At 42.2% G+C, this 22116-nt stretch overlaps 1 protein-coding gene across 1 annotated transcript in view; it reads left to right on the top strand.

Moving 5' to 3' along the window:
* The window catches only part of C7H3orf20 (chromosome 7 C3orf20 homolog), a 49829-nt gene that overhangs the window by 2148 nt on the left and 25565 nt on the right, over positions 1 to 22116 (top strand). Inside the window, exons 2-10 of the mRNA XM_077821447.1 lie at positions 19 to 141; positions 1134 to 1236; positions 2869 to 3060; positions 7965 to 8117; positions 10148 to 10268; positions 11393 to 11524; positions 17707 to 17827; positions 19094 to 19360; positions 21316 to 21611. Coding sequence (XP_077677573.1) covers positions 19 to 141; positions 1134 to 1236; positions 2869 to 3060; positions 7965 to 8117; positions 10148 to 10268; positions 11393 to 11524; positions 17707 to 17827; positions 19094 to 19360; positions 21316 to 21611 — 1508 coding nt within the window. The remainder of the gene's footprint in view (positions 1 to 18; positions 142 to 1133; positions 1237 to 2868; positions 3061 to 7964; positions 8118 to 10147; positions 10269 to 11392; positions 11525 to 17706; positions 17828 to 19093; positions 19361 to 21315; positions 21612 to 22116) is intronic.

Raw genomic sequence — 22116 nt, 5'->3', positions numbered from 1 at the left:
GTTTCTGCTTAATCCCAGTGTCAGCCAGCACCTGCAAGCCCATCCCTATTTCCTCCACCATCCAACTAATACACCAAGTCTCTGTGTCCTGCCTCACCTTCTCACTCGCTTCAAAGGAAAACAAACTACCAAAGGCCCCAGGTAAGTGTGATTCCTAGGGAACGCCTCACCCTCACCGTGAATAGCAAGTGCTTTACCCTCAGCCAAAAGAAAGGCCCATATAGGAGTTTGTGACAGGCAGGGTGGGGGATCCCTCATCTACATTATTAATATCAGCGTCACTCCCAACTACACAGGCAAATATACCAGCAAACGATGGGAGATGCTAGACAGCCTGGGTGAAGTTTTGACTGAACTATCTATCTTAGTGTAGTAACGAGAGCCATATATGTACCTAAGTGCCTTACAATCTTTTTTAACACATTTATTTACCCACCCAATGCCCCTGTGAGATAGGTCAGTGCTATTCTCTCCATTTTACCGATGGAGAAGTAAGGCACAGAAAGGCTAAGTGACTTGTCCAAGCTCATACAGGAGATCTGTAGCAGAGCAAGTAATGGACCCCACATCTCCTGATTTCCCGGCTAGCATCCTAACTCCTGGATCATCTTTTCTCCCTGCCCCCAAACAAGCAATCTTCAGGATCTTTTTATTCAGATGAATGTAGAACTGTGTTCCATTTTGGTATTCTGCTTTTTTCCCTTCAAGGCTCCTTCCCGAAATCCCTTCTACTGTTCCCATGTATGTGTTGCATATACTGACTTCTGCTTTATTCCATTACAGTTACAACTGCTCAGAAATTTCCTGATGAAAAAGGGGAGAATATTTTCATGAAAAATATCCCCATTTTTCAGATGGCTTTAAAATTACAGTGGTTTGTAGATGTGATGGAGCAGGGTCTGAAAAGGGTACTATGGCTATTCAGAGACAAGCTATTGCTTCTTATTATTTTTTAGAGCGGAAATTAATATAATTTTCAGACAGGTACAACTTGTCCATGGTGAAAAGGGGGTTAATGTAATCTCAGCTCCCCCATCCCTTTGCACAGATAAGATTCTCAGGGCAAGGGCAATAAGAGGGACTGTTTAGGAGACTAGCTGCTTTTAGCCTTGTCTTAACATTTACTTTTGCAGGTTCCTCTAAATTCAAACCTATGCAGGAAGTGATAAATGTTGACCATCAGCATGACCCATGCCCTGAAGCCAGGCAGAAGCTCAGAGAAATGTGCCGACATATGTAAGCATCTCCAATGGCCAAGGCTAAAGCCTAAGACATGGGTGGGAAAAAGACTAAAGTGGTGGGATAGAAACATAGAAAAGTCCATGCCAGATCAGATTTATGGTCAGTCTTGTTCAATATCATGTCTCCAGCAGTGGCCAGCAATAGATTTTTGATCAGAAGGCAACCCCATAAGGGACAATTATGGAATAATCTACCCACAAAAGTTTCTTCCTAATTCCTCTCAGTTAGTGGCTGGTTTACAATGAAGCATGAGGGCTCATATCTCGAAAACTGTTTTTGGCTGATAGGTTTCTCTTGTCTGATTAACTTCAGGTTTCAAGGAAATATGCATTTTAAAGAGTTGTGTTTGTTTATCTGGCATAGAAATAAACACTCTGAGCACATCTGTATTGGCCATGAAGCTATAGGCCCTCCCTCCCAGGTAGCTGACTTGAATTGAAAGACTAGAATGCCAGCAAGGTTCTCTGGAAGATAACTTTTGACAACAATTTATGATAGATATATATATAACTAGTGCCTGTCATCCTGAGATACCCCAAAGTGCTTTAAAGACCACAGAGATTTCAGCCATCTCTGGAGCAGAACATAATATCCAATTTGCGTCCCACAACAGTGTCAGAGGAGGGGAAGCAAAAGGTTAGTTTTTAAATTGAAACTGCAGGGGGAATTTATGATGACACAATCTGTAATTACCCAAACTGGAATTTAATGAGGATGCTATGGTTTAGGCTCCTATTTGTGAGAAATGTTCCCTTTGATCTTTCCTGACCACAAGAAGATAGGATCTAAAAACAACTATTAGAAATGTAAAGAGGGGGAAATGATCAGTATTAGTAAATGGAAGGGGTTGAACTCAGTAGGGGAATAGAATATTATCTTCAAGATGTATAGAGTATTACATCACTGGGGGGGTTAAAAAGAAAATAAAAACTCTAGCAAATAAAGTGCTATAAAAAGAAGAAGGAATGGGTGGCTCAGAGAATTGCTAGTGAGGAATGAACTTTTCACTGACAGGCTGGTAGTTGTTACCATCGGATGGCTAGTTGGTGACCAGTCTCACATCTGGGTCCCATTGGCTAGATATCCACATGACAGAAAATTGGCACTGAAGGATGCCCTTCGTGGTAGTCCCAATAGAGAGGCCAAGAACTGACTGAAAGAGCATCCCTCTCACTTCTAGAGATGTCCCCCCGACCCAGGTCAGGGATGAAGCACGTCAGCGAGTGGAGAGGCTCGGCAGTAGCTTGCACTGTATCTCATTGTGTGTTACTTGTTTTGTGGATGCATTTCTTTTCATCCAGTACCTTTCAGAAGCAGTAAACTCACTACTTTAAAACAGAGAGTGAGAGAGAGAAAAAAATTAATAAGATTCTCTAAAAAGAAAAGTGGGCAGGGCCCTTTCTTGACAAAGGTGTTCCCCCACCCCCCCAAAAAAAAAAAAAAAAAAGCCTGACTTGTACAGTAGTAATCTCAAAATAAATGCAGAGGGCCAGACCCTCAGCTGGTATAAATTAATGAAATCAATAGAGCCACACCTGTTCATGCCAGCTGAGGGCCTCACCCCCTGGCCTCATGAGTTTGGAATGTTTCAGAGACAGACAGCTTCTTTATTCCTATTCACTTTAGAGAGGAAGAGAAGGCTGCAATGAAAGCAAAGGGCCATACCAAACCCCTAATAGTGCAAAACTATGCCACTGTGCTCGGGTCACCGTCCATCTCCTCTAGGAAAAGTGGGCAGCTGGTCCCACCGCCAACAGAACGCAAGCCTAAACCACCAAAGCTCTATTTTGCCTTTCCTGATGGGACAGCATTTATTTTGTATCCTTCTATTGAAACCAAGGGAATAGGGTGGTTTATAACAGGATTTACAGGGAGATGCTTCTTCTGTGCCACTCCACAGCCATAAACTGGTCACGCAATATCAGGCCCTAGATTAACATAGGCTCCCCCGATACTAATCCCCCTGAACCACATAGTAGCGACACAAGTACCATTGCCTTTCCTTGGTGAAATATCAAAATGTACAGAACATGGCACAAAGAAAGAGTTGCTGAGGGAGCCAGGCTTTCGGGTTAGTTCCCTACGGATGTCCAAAGAGGAACAAAATATTGTAGATAGTTACTGAATGCTCATTCTAAGGAGAAATCAACCCCTGGTATATCCTAGGGGAAAATAGTGCTCATCCATGAGTTAGATATTTTTTGGTGAGGGACTGGGAGGGGAGGATTTATAGTGGCAAGATTAATAGACGCTAAGGTTGACTGCCTTCCAATGTGTCTTGAAGCGAAAGGAGAACAGTGCTTTTTCATGGGCTAAGAGAAAATTCAGACTGGAAAGTGATCAGATTTAGTTAGACACACACGTACACATTCCTGCCTATAACACACCCTTGTACCACATAACAACCCAGGATAACATAGTTGAGAGAGAAGATGAGTTCTCCAGGTGCTTTGAAGCTCAGTGGATTCCTGGAGACTACTTTGATCTGATTTCCTGTGAGCACCCAATGACAGATTAACCTTTCCTATTCCCTCAATTGAAACTAACTCTTTCCCCCTGCATTTGTTCCTACTTGCATTTGTCTTGATCCTAGAGATCAGAGAGCCAGCCAATGGGTTCTAACAAAAGGTGTGCTCAAGCCACACTGAAACAAAAAGTGGAAGCATTGTCTATAAAAGCATTGTATAGTATTTGCTTTGGTTCTCACCTGACTGCTGGATGAAGTCCTGCATTTAGAACCTAATCTCACGCTGATTGAGGTCAGTGGGAATGGAGAAGGTCATTTGCTTTTGCCATGTGAACATAAGATCGGCTAGACTAGGTCAGACCAATGATCCATCTAGCCCAGTACCCTGTCTTCCGACAGTGGCCAATGCCAGGTGCTTCAGAAGGAATGAACAGAACAGGTAATCATCAAGTGATCCATCCCCTGTCGCCCATCTGGTCCTTACATGAACCATTGCTAGGGATGGGTGAACACCAGAAGACTCAAAGGTTTGGTTTACCAAGCACTAAGAAACTCGGATTACTCAGCCAAACCTCACCTAAGGCATCCAGACATCATTGGCCTGCCAAACTGTGATGTGAATCTCATGGGAGCAGGTGATTTCTAGGGCTTTTTCCTGGGCTGGAAAGACCATAAGAAAAGCCCCTTTTGCGACATTTACAATGGTCACACTTAAAATGTTTCTATTCATTTGAAAGATTTTACTGGCCAGAGAGAGATTTCTATTATAACTGGTAGACTCTCTCAAATTGGTAGTGCAACCAGTGTTAGTGCTCAGCTGCCAGGATGATTAGGGTGATGTATACATTTAGGTTAAATAGATGGAATAGATTAAGTTAGATTTTGTCCCTTTTGCTTCTGGTCCCAATTATGATCAGGAAGTTCAAAGACACGGAAGTTATTATTATTCATACGGTAGTAGCACCTGGGAGCCCCAGGCATGGAGCAGGACCCCTTTGTGCTAGGTGCTGTACAAACACAGAACAAAAAGATGGTCCCTGCCCGAAAGTGCTAACAATCTAAGCATGCGCTTTTGTACGTTTAGAAATGTAACCAAGCTGTTTTGAATCCCCAGATAATTCCAGTTCAGGTTCAAAGAACACACCAAGTTTTGAATCCATTTTTCGTGCTACCCGGGCAAGTTTTCCCAATGCTAATTGTAGGCCAGTGATTTTCACTGAAAACCCCTTTGCCTAGCATAGCTGGAAACGTTGGCATTCAGCTGTCATTCGTAATTAATAACCCCGTCCATCCCCCAAAAGACCCTGAAATTGTTGGGGATAGTGGGGAGACATGCAGCGTCTTTCCCAGCATAATTAAATTTTCATAAATTAAACTTTCAGTTCCAGTCTGTTAAAAGGCAAGGGGGGGACGAGGGTGCTGTCTGAACTACTCTTGACTCCTTCCCTCCATCTCTCAGGCAATTTCTGCCCACTACCTTTCTCCAAAGGAGCTCCATTGCAGTTCAATTTGTGGTTGTTTCACAAGAGCTCATGTTCAGTTTGACCTTTTGACTGAACTGGGAATTAAGAATTTAAAGCAGCTAGTCAAAAAATTCGTATCATTTCTCTAGTTTAAATGAATCCATTCATCACATTTTATCCAGTCTCTGCTTTCTAATACCTTTCTAATATAAATGCTTTCTAATATAAAACACAAAGGGCTCATTTGGCGACATTCTTCCTTTTTTTATTCTGTTTCTAGCTCCTCACTTTGGTTAATAGAATCAATTGCTGCAGTGTTGGTTGTGACGATGTCAGTGAATTAAGCCCTTAAAGAACTGGCGCTCGAGTGAGAGACAGACCCTGTGCTCAGTCAGACAATCTTTATTCAGCTGTCTGTAATTCAACCTAATCTCTAATAGTTTAGCAAAATGCACATATCATCAATACTAAGGATGGAAAGGCGTTTTGGAAGTATTTGCAACCAGGATCGGGTGTTTGCCACTATGCCAAGATGCTATATAATGGGAGTAATTGGTAGCACAGCAGTAACTTTGTAGCTGATAGTTATTTCTAGACGGAGGAATTGCTCTTATGTTTTTCTACACACAAATACTCACCCACTTACCTTTCAGGCTGAGTGACTTATTTTAGCATCAGAAAAGCATCAAGAAAGAACAAAAGTAAAGTTTCCATGGTGTATGTGTGTATGTCACCCTCTTTGTGATAGTCTGCAGCAGAACTGGTTGGAAAATGATTTTTTAAAACACATCCACAATTTTCATTAACATTTTTAAAAAATCATTCTTGTCAAAATGGTCATTCCAAAATTTTGACTTTTTTGAAAAGCTTAACCCCCCAAATTTTTTGGCAAACACGCTGTCAAACACCCAAAAATGTTCAGGACCAAAAACATGTAGATTTTTGACTGGAAATTTTCAGGTGTTTTGTTTTCTGATGAAAAATCAACCATTTTCAAGGAGGCAGACACTCTGCACAAATTTTCACATTATCAAATTTTTTGTCGAAAAATAGTTTTGACCAAAGATCTTCATCTAGCTCTCATCTGCCTCAACCATGAGAACACAATGGCTACTGTCTCTACACATAAACACGGTCCTGAGAAATTTGAAGTACATGAGAAAAGGCATTACAGCTTCCTAACTACAGACACCACACTTATTATTTATTTTAGTAATCTATACTGGTGCTGTTCATCAGTAAAGCTGCCAATTGCAAAAGACATTTTAACGAATGCCTTGCTTCCTAAGAAAATGTCCTTGTTCCTTGATATTACAAAAGTTTGATCAAACTGTCAGGGTTCCTTCCCCACTCTGAACTCTAGGGTGCAGATGTGGGGATCCGCATGAAAGACCCCAAAGCTTATTCTTACCAGCTTAGGTTAAAAACTTCCCCAAGGCACAAACTTTGCCTTGTCCTTGAACAGTATGCTGCCTCCACCAAGCGTTTTAAACAAAGAACAGGGAAAGAGACCACTTGGAGATGTCTTCCCCCCCAAATATCCTCCCAAGCCGCACACCCCCTTTCCTGGGGAGGCTTGAGAATAGTATCCTAACCAATTGGTTACACAATCATCAAAGACCCAAACGCCTGGATCTTGGAACAATGGAAAAATAAGTCAGGTTCTTAAAAGAAGGGTTTTATTAAAAGAACGGTAAAAATCATCTCTGTAAAATCAGGATGGAAAATACTTTACAGGGTATTTAGATTCAAAACACAGAGGATCCCCCTCTGGGCAAAACCTTAAAGTTAGCGAAAACAGGAATAAACCTCCCTCTTAACACAGGGAAAATTCACATAAAACAAAAGATAAACTAATCCACCTTGCCTGGCTTACCTATACTGGTTGCAATATTGGAGACTTGGATTAGGATGGGTTGGAGAAGATGGATTTCTCTCTGGCCTCTCTCAGTCCCAAGAGAGAACTACCACTTAAAAAGCACAAAACAAAAGCCTTCCTCCCCACCCCCACCCAAGATTTGAAAGTATCTTGTCCCCTTATTGGTCCTTTGGGTCAGGTGCCAGCCAGGTTAGCTGAGCTTCTTAACCTTTACAGGTAACAGGATGTTGCCTCTGGCCAGGAGGGATTTTAAAGCACTGTATACAGAAAGGTGGTTACCCTTCCCTTTATATTTATGACATAGCCAAAAATCATAGATCTTGTACTGTGCCCTGAATATTGTCAAACTCTGGTTCTAGTAGCCATGTGAATGGAGCTGGTTCCAGAGATGTAGGACAAAGGTATTCCCTTAGAGGCTATTCTGTGGTACAGAACTTATGCTTCTGCCAGGGTACTGTTAGGTACTGTGAGTTTCAGGAAATGGGGCTAGTGTGATGGTGGGGGAGGAAGGGAACAAAACAAATATGGTTGCCTTGGGAGGCCAAAAATGTCTTGGGCACTGTGAGGTCCAAATGCAAGAACTGGAGTTGGTGCTTCTTCTAATGTGGCAAGATGCAGTTGGACAGAGCATCCCAGAAGGTCTCTTATATGTAAGTAAAAGGAAAAGGAGGACTTGTGGCACCTTAGAGACTAACACATTTATTAGAGCATAAGCTTTTGTGAGCTACAGCTCACTTCATCGGATGCATGCCAATGAAGTGAGCTGTAGCTCACAAAAGCTTATGCTCTAATAAATTTGTTAATCTTGAAGGTGCCACAAGTCCTCCTTTTCTTTCTGCGGACACAGACTAACACGGCTGCTACTCTGAGACCTTATATGTAAGTGTTGACAGTACTTGACAGTATGTATAAGTTACCCAACAGGAAATATTGCTGCTTGCCAGTTCCCCATGTGCTGTGTGGGAAAAACAATCACCCTTCTCTTTAATAATGCTCCAAGTCTAGCTCTTCTGGCCTCTTTTATAGCTGACTACCAGGCATGTGTGCATTATTCCTTCAAAGCCAGGTGAGTGGATTTTAACCTACTTCTATAGTGTAGATAATTCATGGGGTAGGGGGGAGGGGCAAAGTACTGATGCCCGTTTTCCAGAGCTGTTGAGCAGCTCCCATTAAATCCTGGGAAATGTGGGAATTCAACACCTCTGAAAATCAGGCCGGGGGATCTAATATAAGTGATTGACTGAGTCCCCAACAACCGGAAATGGTGGCTTATTGTACTGGTGTAGATGGTGGTGGAAACAGTGGACGGAGCAGTACATGATACAGTGTCATGTATCAAAAGCAGACTGAAAGAAACAATAACCATAGCTCTAAAACAGAAGAGCACATGTTGTGAGAGAGCTTAAAATATTTGCAGCTAACATTATAACCCGTGCATTACATAAAGCCTATTGATACCTAGTGCATGCAATGACTTTCTATTACAGGTGCAACCCTGTCAGAACACAGAGCTGACACATTGCAACCCTAGGGGTTTGAAATCATCCAGAGGGGTGGTGTCAATGGGGCAAGGGGGAGAAATCTTTCTAAACGGTAACATTTAATTTCTAAGGTATGAGGACTTGCCAGTGCTCTTGGATTATGGTTTTTCATACTTTATTATTGTCTATTTATTTGTATTCCCATAGCACCTAGCAGCCCCAGACTTGGATCCAGACCCCCTTCTCTATTGTATCAAACAGATGCTGCTTGTCTTTACTTTCAAGGCCCTTGCAGGCCTTTCCCCATCTTTTGCTTTGGACATTCATTAGGCAATGTTGCCATATCAGTTCAAGAAGAGGTGTGCAAGGACATTTTAATGAATTAGTAGGTGGGGTTTTTGTTGTGTTCTCATCAGTTTAGGCCTGAATCCTGCAAACACGTAGGCACCCAAGTAACCTTATTCACGTGCGCAACAATCCCATTGACAACTCATGCATAAATTTACTCATGCACTCAAGTGTTTGCAAGACTGGGTTCTTGGTAATTCTGTATTGCGTCCATTTGGGTTGTGCATAAGACTCTAGGCTCCTGGAGTGCTTTTCCAGCTAAGGACACCAGCATACTTTACAAATATTACCTAAGCAAGTCTCTGAACACTGTGAGGTAGACATTATCATCTCTATTTTACAGATGGGTAGACTGAAGGCACAGAGAAGTTAAAAGATTCACATTGCTAATTGATAATGAACAAAGGAACACAACCCAGAGGTCTCAACTCCAATCAAATGGTTCCTTCTCATTAATAATAACTGAATATACTATAAAAAAGAGTCTCCTATAACTAAGGATAGGAATCTGCCATGGAAGCCACGCCGAATAGCTGACCGGTGGTCAGCCTGGGGTCACTGAACAGCCGCTGCCAGAACAGCGGCCGCGGTCAGTCCTGGGGCTGCCAGAGCAGCGGTCCCCAGCCTGCAGACCAGTGGGGACCGCTTTGTCTGGGGCTGAAGCAGCAGTGGTCAGCCCTGCCGCAGGAGCAGTGGTGGAGCTGGAGCAGCTGCAAGCCCTGGGAGTGCTGTGTTTCTACCCAGAGGGTATTTTTAGTGAAAGTCAGGGACGGGTCACAGGCTTCCGTGCAATTTTTTATTTATTGCTTGCAACCTGCCCCTGACTTTTACTAAAAATACCCGTGATAGAATCTCACCCTGACCTATTACTTACTGTTTATGCTTATCATCCCCATCATTCTTTCTGGAAGAAAGACAATTAATTCTCCTGACCCTTAACCTTTGCACAGAATGGTATTGGTGCTTATTAATGGTGCCTGTAAGAGTTTAATCCCAGCGGGTGTAACTGATGGTTACAGTGCATGCCATAGCTCAGGTGGAAAAGGTCATCAGAGAGCTGAGCAATGTGCATGAAAGGGAAGGGGAGCAGAACAGAGCAAATCTGTTCGAGTAGTGGTGCTCAGGGTTGCACTGGGTTTATGTGATTCTCCGTAAGAGTGTAAAGATCTTAGTTGAGAATTCTCCCCTGAGTGTTGGATGTTTATTAGGATCAGTCCAGCCAATCAACACAAAGTCTAACTAGTATTTCCCCTTCTGTCCTGCCCAGCTGTTCACTTGCATTGATGATGGATCTTGAAGGAGGAGCAGTCAGGGACAGAGATGGATATTTTACTCACAAGTGGAGTTGGGCTTCAAAGACCCAGACTTTTCAGTCTTTAGAATTTCAGGTACAAAACTGAACTCTTGCTAAGTGCCAATATTCACAGACCTAATAGAGTCAAAAATTATGAACATTCCCAGACTTCAGAATAGCTGTCTGTGTAGTGTGGTTTTGCACCAGGAACACTTTTGATCCTGTCTGAGTTCTTCTGTTCGATGTGATGGTGGTAGATGCGTTGTATTTTATTTCTGCCTATTCCCTCTGATACTACTTTGGCACCCAGTCTCAATCTGCAGATTATTTCTAAAGTATCAAACCTGCAATAATATGGCCTTGGAAAGATGTAACTTATCATCTCAGTTTCCGGCTATAGCTTCTTGAAAAAGATGGGTCTGCGGCATTATCAGTTCGAAAAGAAGCTGTGTGCCATCAGACTGAGGAGACCTTCTTAAATGAAGGCTGAAATTTTCAAAGTCTCCTAAGAGATATGGGTGCCTAATTCTGATTACTGTTTATGGAAATTTGGCATCCAAATCACTTAGGTGGCTCTAAAAATCTCAGCTGAATTGTTTAATGCTAACTCAGATAGGACAGGTTGAATGGACTGAAGATTTATGAACCAGAAGCTTCACTGGTTTGTGCTCACTGAAGAAAATGTAGCTGACGCCAGGCTATCTCCCAAGAATTAATTACCCCAGGATGCTAATTGTTTCTGTTTGAGGGTGTTCTCCTGGAATACTGCAGACTAAAGCCCAAATCCTGTGAGATGTTGTTTTGAGCACCCTCAACTTCTGGTCTGAATGAAGCAACCATACAAGTCGGAAATCGCAATCCTGTGGGGCTGTGACAAATTCACAGAATTTAACTTTGAGGAGTTTCTCATACATCACTTCATTTTCAGAACCCCCTGTATTTCCTTTTAGTCACAGTTTTGACAGAAGAGAGATTTCCCATCAAAATCATTTGAATTTCTGCATGTTTTCAATATAGAAACCTGCCCCTGATTAACAAATGAACTCAGTTTTGCTCCAAGGAGGCATAAACTCTGGCAAAATGTGTTAGAGGTGTTTCACAGACCTGGGAAGCTATCAGGTGGAAAGATGGATACAAATCTCTTGGAGTAGTATGTAGTAGGAAAATGGTGGCAGCAAAAATGAAGGCATAATTTACCCTGTCCATTATCTTCCTCAGATAAATGAACAGCTAAAACTGAAGGTACTTGGTCAAAATTCCATTACTCTTTCTTTTTCCTGTTTGAATGAGACCATCAATATGTCTTTGTCAAGAACTCCATGTGCACACACACCCAAAGCTGAAAAATGGGTAAGCAGCAGTAATATATATATGAATTACACCCAGGAGGATGGCTGATGGGTGCCCCACTAATTGCTAGCCAGTTTTAAATCCATTAACCAACCATAGTATGTGAAATATGGCTAAAATATTGCTATTTTCACTGACCTAGTCAAGCCTATTTACTAGAGTGATAAAATAAGGACAGATCCTAAACTTGAACCAAACATAAAACTTGTTTTGTACAGTGGAAGTCATTAAAACTCTCAGTATTTGTTCATCTCTTCCTCTCTCAGGCTTTACAAAGGTGCATGTCACCATGGGACACAGTGCAATTACTAAGGAGCTATTTCCGCTCCTAAGAATAGGAAGGTACCATAGAATCATAGAATATCAGGGTTGGAAGGGACCTCAGGAGGTCATCTAGTCCAACCCCCTGCTCAAAGCAGGACCAATCCCCAACTAAATCAGGACCATAATCATTGCAGGGGACTAGAGAGGCAAATGTTGAGGTTTTAATGGTATCTACTCTAGTTTTAGATAAGTTCAGTTAATATTTTGAGCTATTGTTTTGCATGTGACTTTGCATTTCTTGTTTTTGAAGTGGACCAGAAGCAGAAACGATTCAGTATCGAGCCTGATCCTGCATTCCTTATATATCTCAAATGCCCAATGAACCATCAAACCGTACTGGTGCTGCACCTAGTGCAACTGAGAAAGGGACAAAGATAACTTTTTGCTACCTCTGTGCCCCCAGTCCAGTGACTGACCTGGTATCTGATCCCCCATGGCCACACCAAGCTGTGGTCAGCTACAACAGAGCCCCCCTGGGTTGTTCTTGCACCACTTGCGCCATCGTTCCCTGACCTTGCTGCCCTCTACGTAGGGATTGAGAAGAGGATGGGTGTAGAATCATTGTACCAGTTCTGTTCCACCCATGGCTTCTCCTTACCTTGGCTTTCTGATTACAGTGTGCTGCTGAAGCAGTGCAAAGGAGCAGAGGGAGGGACTGCAGGAGGGAGCTGAAGATCTGGCCTTAGGTGTGCAAAAAATGCAGGATCAGGCCCATAGTGAGGCATGAATGACCTATTTCTAAACTACGGGCTGTTATCAGAGACATTCTTTACATTTTTAAGTCTTAGACTGTGAGCTTTTCAGGCAGGGATGGTATGGAAGGTACTTATTGCACTGTGGGTATTACTATAATACAAATATTAAGAATAATCAGCAATATTTCCCACTGACTTGCAACCAGAAATGCTAGAATTCACATGAAAGGGTGGTTTTCTTCCAATTTCCAGCCTAGTTTCCTCATCTGAGGGGTGTAGCTAAACCGTGGGTTATGCTTCACCCACCCTTCCTATGCACTAGTGGTGACATTTACTCCAGGACAAGGGGGCTAGTGCCAAGCCTTAAGCACTTGAAATCCTGTGTTAAGGGTCTGGCTGAGTGGGGCTTTTATGGTACATAAGTAAGTAGTCAGCAGGAATAAACCTTGCATGGGACCTCTGTACTGGAGTGAATTGCCCCCTGAGCCCCAGGCATTACAGTATAGTGCTGTTTTGCTTGCAAATGCTTTTACCTCAGGTTTTGACTTATCAGCAAAAGCAAACATTACATTTAAGGAAAGTAGATAAACAATACATCCCCCTGTTTTAAGACTGGATGTTTTTAAATTGCTTCCCAAGGCTCCCATTGACCTTTGAAAAGTAACCCCTAGGAACTACATTGAAACCTGCCTTGGAGACAACCCTCTCTTTTAAGAATCATTCCCAGGTCCTTCCCTAAATATTTATATTGTGGATGCACTTTTATAGAAAGACAGTCTTTCAATTAAAATGCTTTATTAGCCCAGAGGCTGCCTTCATAGGCTGCCTGAGTGACATATTTCTCCACCATTTGGTATTAATTGGGCCAGACTTTATACTTAGAATTCATCATCCTCCCAGCTGGCATTTTTGTTTTTACTGTTTTCACTTTTAGAAGACAGATAAAATAAAATAAAAGGTTTATTCATCATACAGAGAGGAAATCTGTCAACTTCAAAACCAAACAGTATGTGGCAAATAAATACATGTCTTTACTTGCTGCTAACCTCTTAGCCAATTTAAGCTGAAAGAATGTTTGAAATCCCATTTCCTTTTAAAATCTTTTCTTTACTTTTTGCATTTCCCTCTCAGTGACATGCCCTCTCAGTGATATGGTCGACTTCATTTTCAGGTTTTCAGTGCTGAAAAGGCAGGACTGCAGGGGAAAATGATGGGAAAATGAATGTTACCATTGAATTAAGAGAGGGTAAAATCTTGGAAGCATTTTTTAGTGGTGATAGATTTGTAAAAGCTTGTCTAAATTTTGGGCCTGATTGTAGTGTCCTTTAAGAACTTTAGATTTGGTGTGGAATGCTAGCTTCATTTTTCTAGTATCTGAGAACGGGCCAGATCTTCAGGTGTAAATTAGTGTTGCTCCAGTGACTTCAGTTTACACTAATTAGGGATCTGGCCAATTTAAATCACATATATGTAGATGCTAGACATTCTGGATAGCTTTCAAAATGTTCTTGCTCTCCATGTTTGAAAATGCAAGTTTCACTGAAATATATAAATTTCTATGAAATATTTAAAAATCTATTCTCACTATTGTCAAGGAGAGTTTGCATTCAGTAGGAAACATTCTTCATAGGTCAGTGCTGAGTCAATATGGAACTGTTATGCTGTAGGAGGTCATAGAATTTAAGGCCAGAAGGGACCACCAGATCATCTAGTCTGACCTCCTGTATATCACAGGCCACCAACACCACCCAGCACCTGCTTACTAAACCCAACAACTGAAATTAGCTCAAAATATTACAGCCCACAGAAGACTAGACTATTATGTGTCACAGACAGAGAACAGGAAGGACAGGTGCACCAATGCCTGAGGCCCCTCAATGGCAGCAAATTGTTTAGATGAGATGTACCCAAAGGATCCTGGCAAGCAAGCAACATCCACACACTGCAGGGGAAGGCCAAAAAAACCCTCAATGTCACTGCCAATCTGACCTGGGGGGAAAATCCCTTCCCAAATGCGTATATGACAATCATTAGCAAATTTGCGGATGATACTAAACTGGGAGGAGTGGTAGATACGCTGGAGGGCAGGGATAGGATACAGAGGGACCTAGACAAATTGGAGGATTGGGCCAAAAGAAATCTGATGAGGTTCAATAAGGATATGTGCAGGGTCCTGCACTTAGGACGGAAGAACCCAATGCACAGCTACAGAGTAGGGACCGAATGGCTAGGCAGCAGTTCTGCGGAAAAGGACCTAGGGGTGACAGTGGACGAGAAGCTGGATATGAGTCAGCAGTGTGCCCTTGTTGCCAAGAAGGCCAATGGCATTTTGGGATGTATAAGTAGGGGCATAGCGAGCAGATCGAGGGACGTGATCGTCCCCCTCTATTCGACATTGGTGAGGCCTCATCTGGAGTACTGTGTCCAGTTTTGGGCCCCACACTACAAGAAGGATGTGGATAAATTGGAGAGAGTCCAGCGAAGGGCAACAAAAATGATTAGGGGTCTGGAACACATGAGTTATGAGGAGAGGCTGAGGGAACTGGGATTGTTTAGTCTGCAGAAGAGAAGAATGAGGGGGGATTTGATAGCTGCTTTCAACTACCTGAGAGGTGGTTCCAGAGAGGATGGTTCTAGACTATTCTCAGTGGTAGAAGAGGACAGGACAAGGAGTAATGGTCTCAAGTTGCAGTGGGGGAGATTTAGGTTGGATATTAGGAAAAACTTTTTCACTAGGAGGGTGGTGAAACACTGGAATGCGTTGCCTAGGGAGGTAGTGGAATCTTCTTCCTTAGAAGTTTTTAAGGTCAGGCTTGACAAAGGCCTGGCTGGGATGATTTAATTGGAGATTGGTCCTGCTTTTGAGCAGGGCCTTGGACTAGATGACCTCCTGAGGTCCCTTCCAATCCTGATATTCTATGATTCTATGATTAGACCCTGAGCATGTGAGCAAGAACAAGCCAGTGAAGCATGAGAGAGAGAGATAGAGAGAGAGAATGCACGGTGCCACCTCAGAGCACTGGTTCATCCTGTCCAAGTTCTCATCTCCAGCTGTGATCATCTCTGATGCTTTGTAGGAAGGAGACAAAAAACCCAGAACACATTGCGGGGGGCGGGGGGACAGGAGGGCAAGATCCATTCCTGATCTCTGCAGGTGACTGGCTGAAGGCTTGAAGCAGGAAATTTTAGGAATATCCCACATGAACCAGAAGGGACCCTCACGGCTGCCAAGCCCTGCCCTCCACCATCACAAGCGACGCTGTCATACAATCCCACTCTTACATTTGTCCAGCTCTCTCTCAAAAATAATCCCTCCACTTATTTGATTCTCTGTGGACTTGGTCTCTTCTTTTACATACCACAAACTCTTCATAGTTAGTGGTCATTCTCACTTTGTACAGCACTGTAGGGTAACTTCATTGCCCTCTGTCTGAGTTAAATCCTCTCTAAAGTTCACCTGAAAACTTCAATTTACTTTGTTTAAAATGGACACATTTCTACTCCACTTTCCCTTTCCATAATTATATCCTTCAAGACGTCTCTCACTACAAATAAATACAATAATCAGCCTGTAGGAATATTTACCTCCATCTTTTATCCCATTTAAATTTCCATTTAAAACAAGATCACTCTTTCAGTTCTGTACATCACTTTCCTTTTCTCTGTATCCAACTCTGTCAAATTTTTCTATTTCACCTCTCACTGTAGTGCTTAATACTCGGTAGGAAAGAAAGTATATACACATTTATGCCGTATGCATAGTGCCTCTATTTTTTTAAGAGTTTTTGGTTTATTGTTCTAAATAAACTATTTTATGAAAAACAGTAATAAGTAACAATATCAGACCTACATCTTTATATGTCTTAACCAATATATATTAATTAATAAAATCCAACAATAAACCAAACTCTCTTCCCACTAGACCCAGAGACCACCCTTTCCCTCCTTCACATGGAAACAACCAGAAAGTGTTCATAGGGGTGAATTATGGAAATCCTAGATGCTAAGGGCTCCTTCCCCAAAGCACCCAGCATCAGGTACAGCTCATCCCTCTTACTGTGTACCCAGAGGATGCACATGTAACACCAGGCCCTGTAGATGCCAGTTTCCTTCCCATGTAGGAAACAGTAGTAGAAGCCAGGAGAAGCTCAGACAGGAAGACTACAGAAATCCCCAGACTTTCAAGGCTCCTTCCTCAAAGCAGTGAGTATGAGATACAGTCAGGTGTGAAGTGATAAACCAGGGCCTCCTCACCTCTGAGATCGAGAACAGCAGTAGCCAGGAGGAGCCTTCACAGCCTCATGACACCATTTGCTCAACACTGAAACCTTGATGTTGGATTTGTCCTTTTCATTTCATAGAAACATAGAAATGTAGGACTGGAAGGGACCTCAATAGGTCATCTAGTCCAGCCCCCTTCACTGAGGCAGGACTAAGTATTATCTAGACCATCCCTGATAGGTGTCTATCTGACCTGTTCTTAAAAACCTCCAGTGATGTAGATTCCACAACCTCCCTATCTGTCTGCACTTGTGTGTATAAAGGTCCTTCTACCATTCTCAACCAATCTGCAGGAGAGAGTGGCCTTTCAAACTGCATTTTTCTCTAGCTGTTCATGGCCCTAAAATAAAACTGAATCAAAAATTTAGTTTATAAATTCTAAAGAGCTGTGAGAATTTTAAGGCATTTCCATCCATAGGGTTTCAAGATGCAAAGGCATTGGAGAAAAGAGGGAGATTGATTATTTGGCTAACTTATTTTTGATGTCACGTTTCCATTGGAAAGGAAAGAGGAACAACACAGGAGGGATGTCATTAGGTGATTTAGCTCCGATATCATATTTCTGCTACCTAATACTGAACTATTATCAACAGAGGACAGGGATTAAAAGAGAAGACAAGGGAAAGTGAAATCATCACCTACTCATCCTCATCCTGGGATGGGCTACCAGTTAAGTGGGTAAAAGATCCACTCTTTCTGTGAGACTTGAACACAGGACCTTGGATCATAACTAGGAAGTAAGACTGTTATCAACGGAACAGGTCTCTAACAGGACTGCACCAGCCTCCCCTCAATCATAATGTCATTCAAAGTTTGCAGTGCTGGAAACGTGATTCTAATCTTAACTAACAATGGTTGGGTTTCTCCTTTCACTCTTTAAAGATACGTGCAAAGGCAAGTGATGGTGAAGAGAAGGAACAACTGGAGAGAGCCTTGGAAGAGATTAAGAAGCGATTTCAGAAGACAGTGAAACAATTTATAAATGCCATTTTGATAGCTTCAGGTATCGTATTTTTTGCTGAGTGTCAACAGAGTGGTTACTCCTGTACATATGTATAATAAGTTCTGATGTCTCCGCCAAGGGATTTACAGTTTAGCTCCAACACATATTAATGCAAGGATGATGATGTAAGGTCAAAGTACTGGAGAGGTTGGGAGAGAGAATTGCAGAAAGGTTTTCTGGAAGAGATGGGCTCAAAGGAATGAGTTGAAGGGAAAGAACGATGTGGGTACTGAATAAAGCAGAGCAAATAATTGATTTCTGGTTTAGTGGCTGAACCAAAAAAAATCAACTTGGATTGACCCCAAATGGAAATGTTTTGGAGGTTTTTGCTGAAAGAAAAAACCTGAAAAAATCTTTTTTTGGGTCAAATGAAACGTTTTGTTAGACCTGAAATGATTCCCCCTCCCGCCCCCAGTTCTTTGGTTCTGTTTTTGGGTGTCTTTATCCTTTTTTTAATTTGTTAAATTTCGAAACAAAATATTGTTTCAAAACTAAAAGTTACATTTCCAAAATGGAACGTATCAAAATGTTTTGATTTTTTGAACATCTTTTCTTTTTTGGAGCCAAAACTATTATCCCTATCTGACCTGAATTCGTGAATACATTTGACTGACACTGAATTTTGCAAGGAATGATTTTTTTCATCCAGAAAATTTCACCCAGCACTAGAGCTGAAGTTACTTTGATTAAAATATTTGAAGTCATTTAATACTGAAATATCAATGGATATGTTGAACAGCAGATTTGAAGGGGGTGAACTAGAAGACCTAATAGAAAATTTGAATAAAGCCATACAAGTTAGAGGTAGACTGAGTAACTCCAGAATACCTACATACACTTGGAAAGGTACATGAATCAACAAGTTACTCAGTGTCCCATTCACCTTTGGGAACCTTGTTCAAGTTGTCTTCCAGTCCCAGGTGAACATATCCCATTTTTGCTTCATCAAACTATCATGGAACTCAAGGCTGAGTGAACAAGATGCACTAATTTTAAAAAGTGACTTAAGAGCATCCAATATGTGCAGCCAGGGCAAGGCCAATCATGCACAACCTGTCAGAAAGAGGGGAGTGCAGGCATAGTGCTTCCAGGGCTGGTTAGATTTCATAGGTCAACAGCTAAACAGTCACTCTGGTTGTATGAATTTTTGCAGGCATAAAACTCTTGGGGCCTTTCAAACCAAAAGCCCAAACCATCCCCTTCAACTTGAGCTAAAGAAAATTCTCTAAACAAGCACATCCTTAAGTGTTGTTTTTTATTTGGCAGGTATGATTCCTATAGAATATCCAATTCTAGAAGGAGCAAAGTATGTCAAATTTAAAAGGAAGGAACCGTCATCTCAAGCCTGGGCTAAAAGAGTGAACGAACGTGCTCCAATAGCTTCAGAAATTAAAAGGCCTCAAAAACCTCCTAGCAGACCAATTGACCAAAGGATTCCTCCCAAGCCTTCTCGCAGACCCGTGGATCAAAGGAAACCTTTCAGTCACTTGGATACCGTGACCCAACCAAAGCCTGCACCAAGGTTTGCTTGGTGATGCCTACACTCTTCCTGGTTGGGGAGAGGACACAGTGTCACTGAAATTTTGGGTTCACAGTTTATTTTGATCATAAAGGAAATAGTTGTGTGGTGAATGAGGTAAGCAGGCAGCTGGCAGGATTAAACTGGATTCTTTGATCCAGATCCTTAGTTGGTGTTCATCAGCATAGCTCTAATGGGTTCAATGGAACTCTGCTGACATACACTACCCGAGGAGCTGGCCTTTTACATAATATAATGGCATCATCTTGCCTTCTTTTTCAACCTGCTCCACTATTCCTGCTGCAGTTCCCACTAGAATTCCTAAGTGCGTAGTACATTTATTCCTCAGTGGGTAGATGAAATCTCCATAAATCTCTATACACAGGAAGACTGAAGAGAGTTTTATGATCACATCCTACAGAGAACATTTAACATTTGCCCAGTTTGTTTGATGGGTCAGAATATCTGCACCACCACAAGCCCTAGAAATTGAATATTCCTGTAAGATAAAGCTTAGGTTCCACAAGAACTGGTAAAGGGCCATCAAAAGAGTGCTGGTATAGGCCCTGATCCTGCATTAGTAGAATCAATGGGAGCTTCACCACTGACTTCAAAGAGTGTAGGATCAAGCCTTTGTGAACCAGCTCAATCTGACCTGATGCCCGAGTATTAGTTTCCAAGGGTTTGTCTGCATCTGTTGGAGGATTCTTCCCCTCTGTCATACATTCCTGAATGAACACAACTGTTAGTGGGAGAGAAGTTTTGCATCTTCTGCCTCTCAAAGAGCCACTTTCCTTTGATGTTAGGGAATATGATGCTTTTTAAGTTGAGACAGCCCCAAGTTGCAAAATCAGGGTCTGGATGCAGGTTCAAAGCCTTCTGCAAAATTTGGGAGGTTCAACTGAATGGGTTTTTTGGTGGGTTTTTTTAAGCCTTTCTCTATTTTACATTGTCAAGGTTCCTCCCCCACTCTGAACTCTAAGGTACAGATGTGGGGACCTGCATGAAAACCTCCTAAGCTTACTTTTACCAGCTTAGGTTAAAACTTCCCCAAGATACAAATTAATTTTATCTTTTGTCCTTGGAATAACCACTGCCACCACCAAACTCTAACTGGGTTTACTGGGAAACGTAGTTTGGACACATCTTTCCCCCCAAAATCCTCCCAACCCTTGCACCCCACTTCCTGGGAAAGGTTTGGTAAAAATCCTCACCAATTTGCATAGGTGACCACAGACCCAAACCCTTGGATCGGAGAACAATGAAAAAGCATTCAGTTTTTTTACAAGAAGACTTTTAATAGAAATAGAAGTAAATAGGAGTAAAGGAATCACCCCTGTAAAATCAGGATGGTAGGTACCTTACAGGGTAATTAGATTCAAAACATAGAGAATCCCTCTAGGCAAAACCTTAAGTTACAAAAAAAACACACAGACAGAAATAGTTATTCTATTCAGCACAATTCTTTTCTCAGCCATTTAAAGAAATCATAATCTAACGCATGCCTAGCTAGATTACTTACTAAAAGTTCTAAGACTCCATTCCTGGTCTATCCCCGGCAAAGCAGCATACAGAGAGACACAGACCCTTTGTTTTTCTCCCTCCTCCCAGCTTTTGAAAGTATCTTGTCTCCTCATTGGTCATTTTGGTCAGGTGCCAGCGAGGTTACCTTTAGCTTCTTAACCCTTTACAGGTGAGAGGATTTTTCCTCTGGCCAGGAGGTATTTTAAAGGGGTTTACCCTTCCCTTTATATTTATGACATACATGCAAGCCGACTCAACTTTTTAAAGGGTCAGATTTCCATGTCTTAGGCATACTGGAGCCTCTGCCTGAAATCATGGTAACAAAGTGACCTGTATTTAACTACGTTCTTGGATTACAATAAATAGCTACTGTATATTATGTACTTCTGGTATGTATGTATCTAAACTGAACTTTATATGCCTTGCAGAGTTAAAACTATTTCAGCTGCAGGGGCACGCCCTGCCAGTACCTGGGCATCATCTATTGCTGACTGCCCAGTTGTGCTCCGGAGGCTGCTCTCCAAACAGGACACTGGCCTGGGCTGCAAGTGCGTCGTGAAAATTCCATTTGTTACTGACTTGGAGTTTGACAAGTTTATTTCAGCCCCCAGAAAGTCCGATCAGATCCTGGTGATCTTTGTCTTGTCATCCCAAAACCCTTCCTATTCTCCCTTCTTGGAATGGATGTTACAAAGCCTGTACATGGAAAAACAGCATGGCCGCCCATCCCCTTGTGTTCAGGTAAATTGTGGTTGGGGAGAAGGATCGGAGGACAGAAAACACACGTAGGCGACCCACAGCATAGGGGGACTGCCTCGTGCTTTTCAAGAAACATAACGTTCAGATTTCAGAGTAGCAGCCGCGTTAGTCTGTATCCGCAAAAAGAAAAGGAGGACTTGTGGCACCTTAGAGATGAGCATAAGCTTTTGTGAGCTACAGCTCACTTAATCAGAGAGTGAGTGCACTAGTGAATAGTATTAGACTGACAGTCTTGGGGATTATTTTGGGGAAGATCTATGGCCTGTGTTATGCAGGAGGTCAGACGAGATGGTCACAGTGGCCCCTTCTGGCCTTGCAATCTATGAATCTGAGACGGAAGAACTCTTCATGGAGCAGCTACAACACACAGCAGCAGCAGTTCAAGTTTTCTCATGCTGTCCACTAATGTGCTCCAACTTTGACCTTGGGCGCTGAGGAACCATTACTAGCGATGAGTGGGGGAGTTCAGACTCCACGTTCATTAAGT

This window comes from Eretmochelys imbricata, chromosome 7 (genome assembly GCF_965152235.1).
Source record: "Eretmochelys imbricata isolate rEreImb1 chromosome 7, rEreImb1.hap1, whole genome shotgun sequence".
NCBI lineage: Eukaryota > Metazoa > Chordata > Testudines > Cheloniidae > Eretmochelys > Eretmochelys imbricata.
Note: the sequence above shows the minus strand (reverse complement) of the source record. Positions and strands in the feature narration are given on the sequence as shown.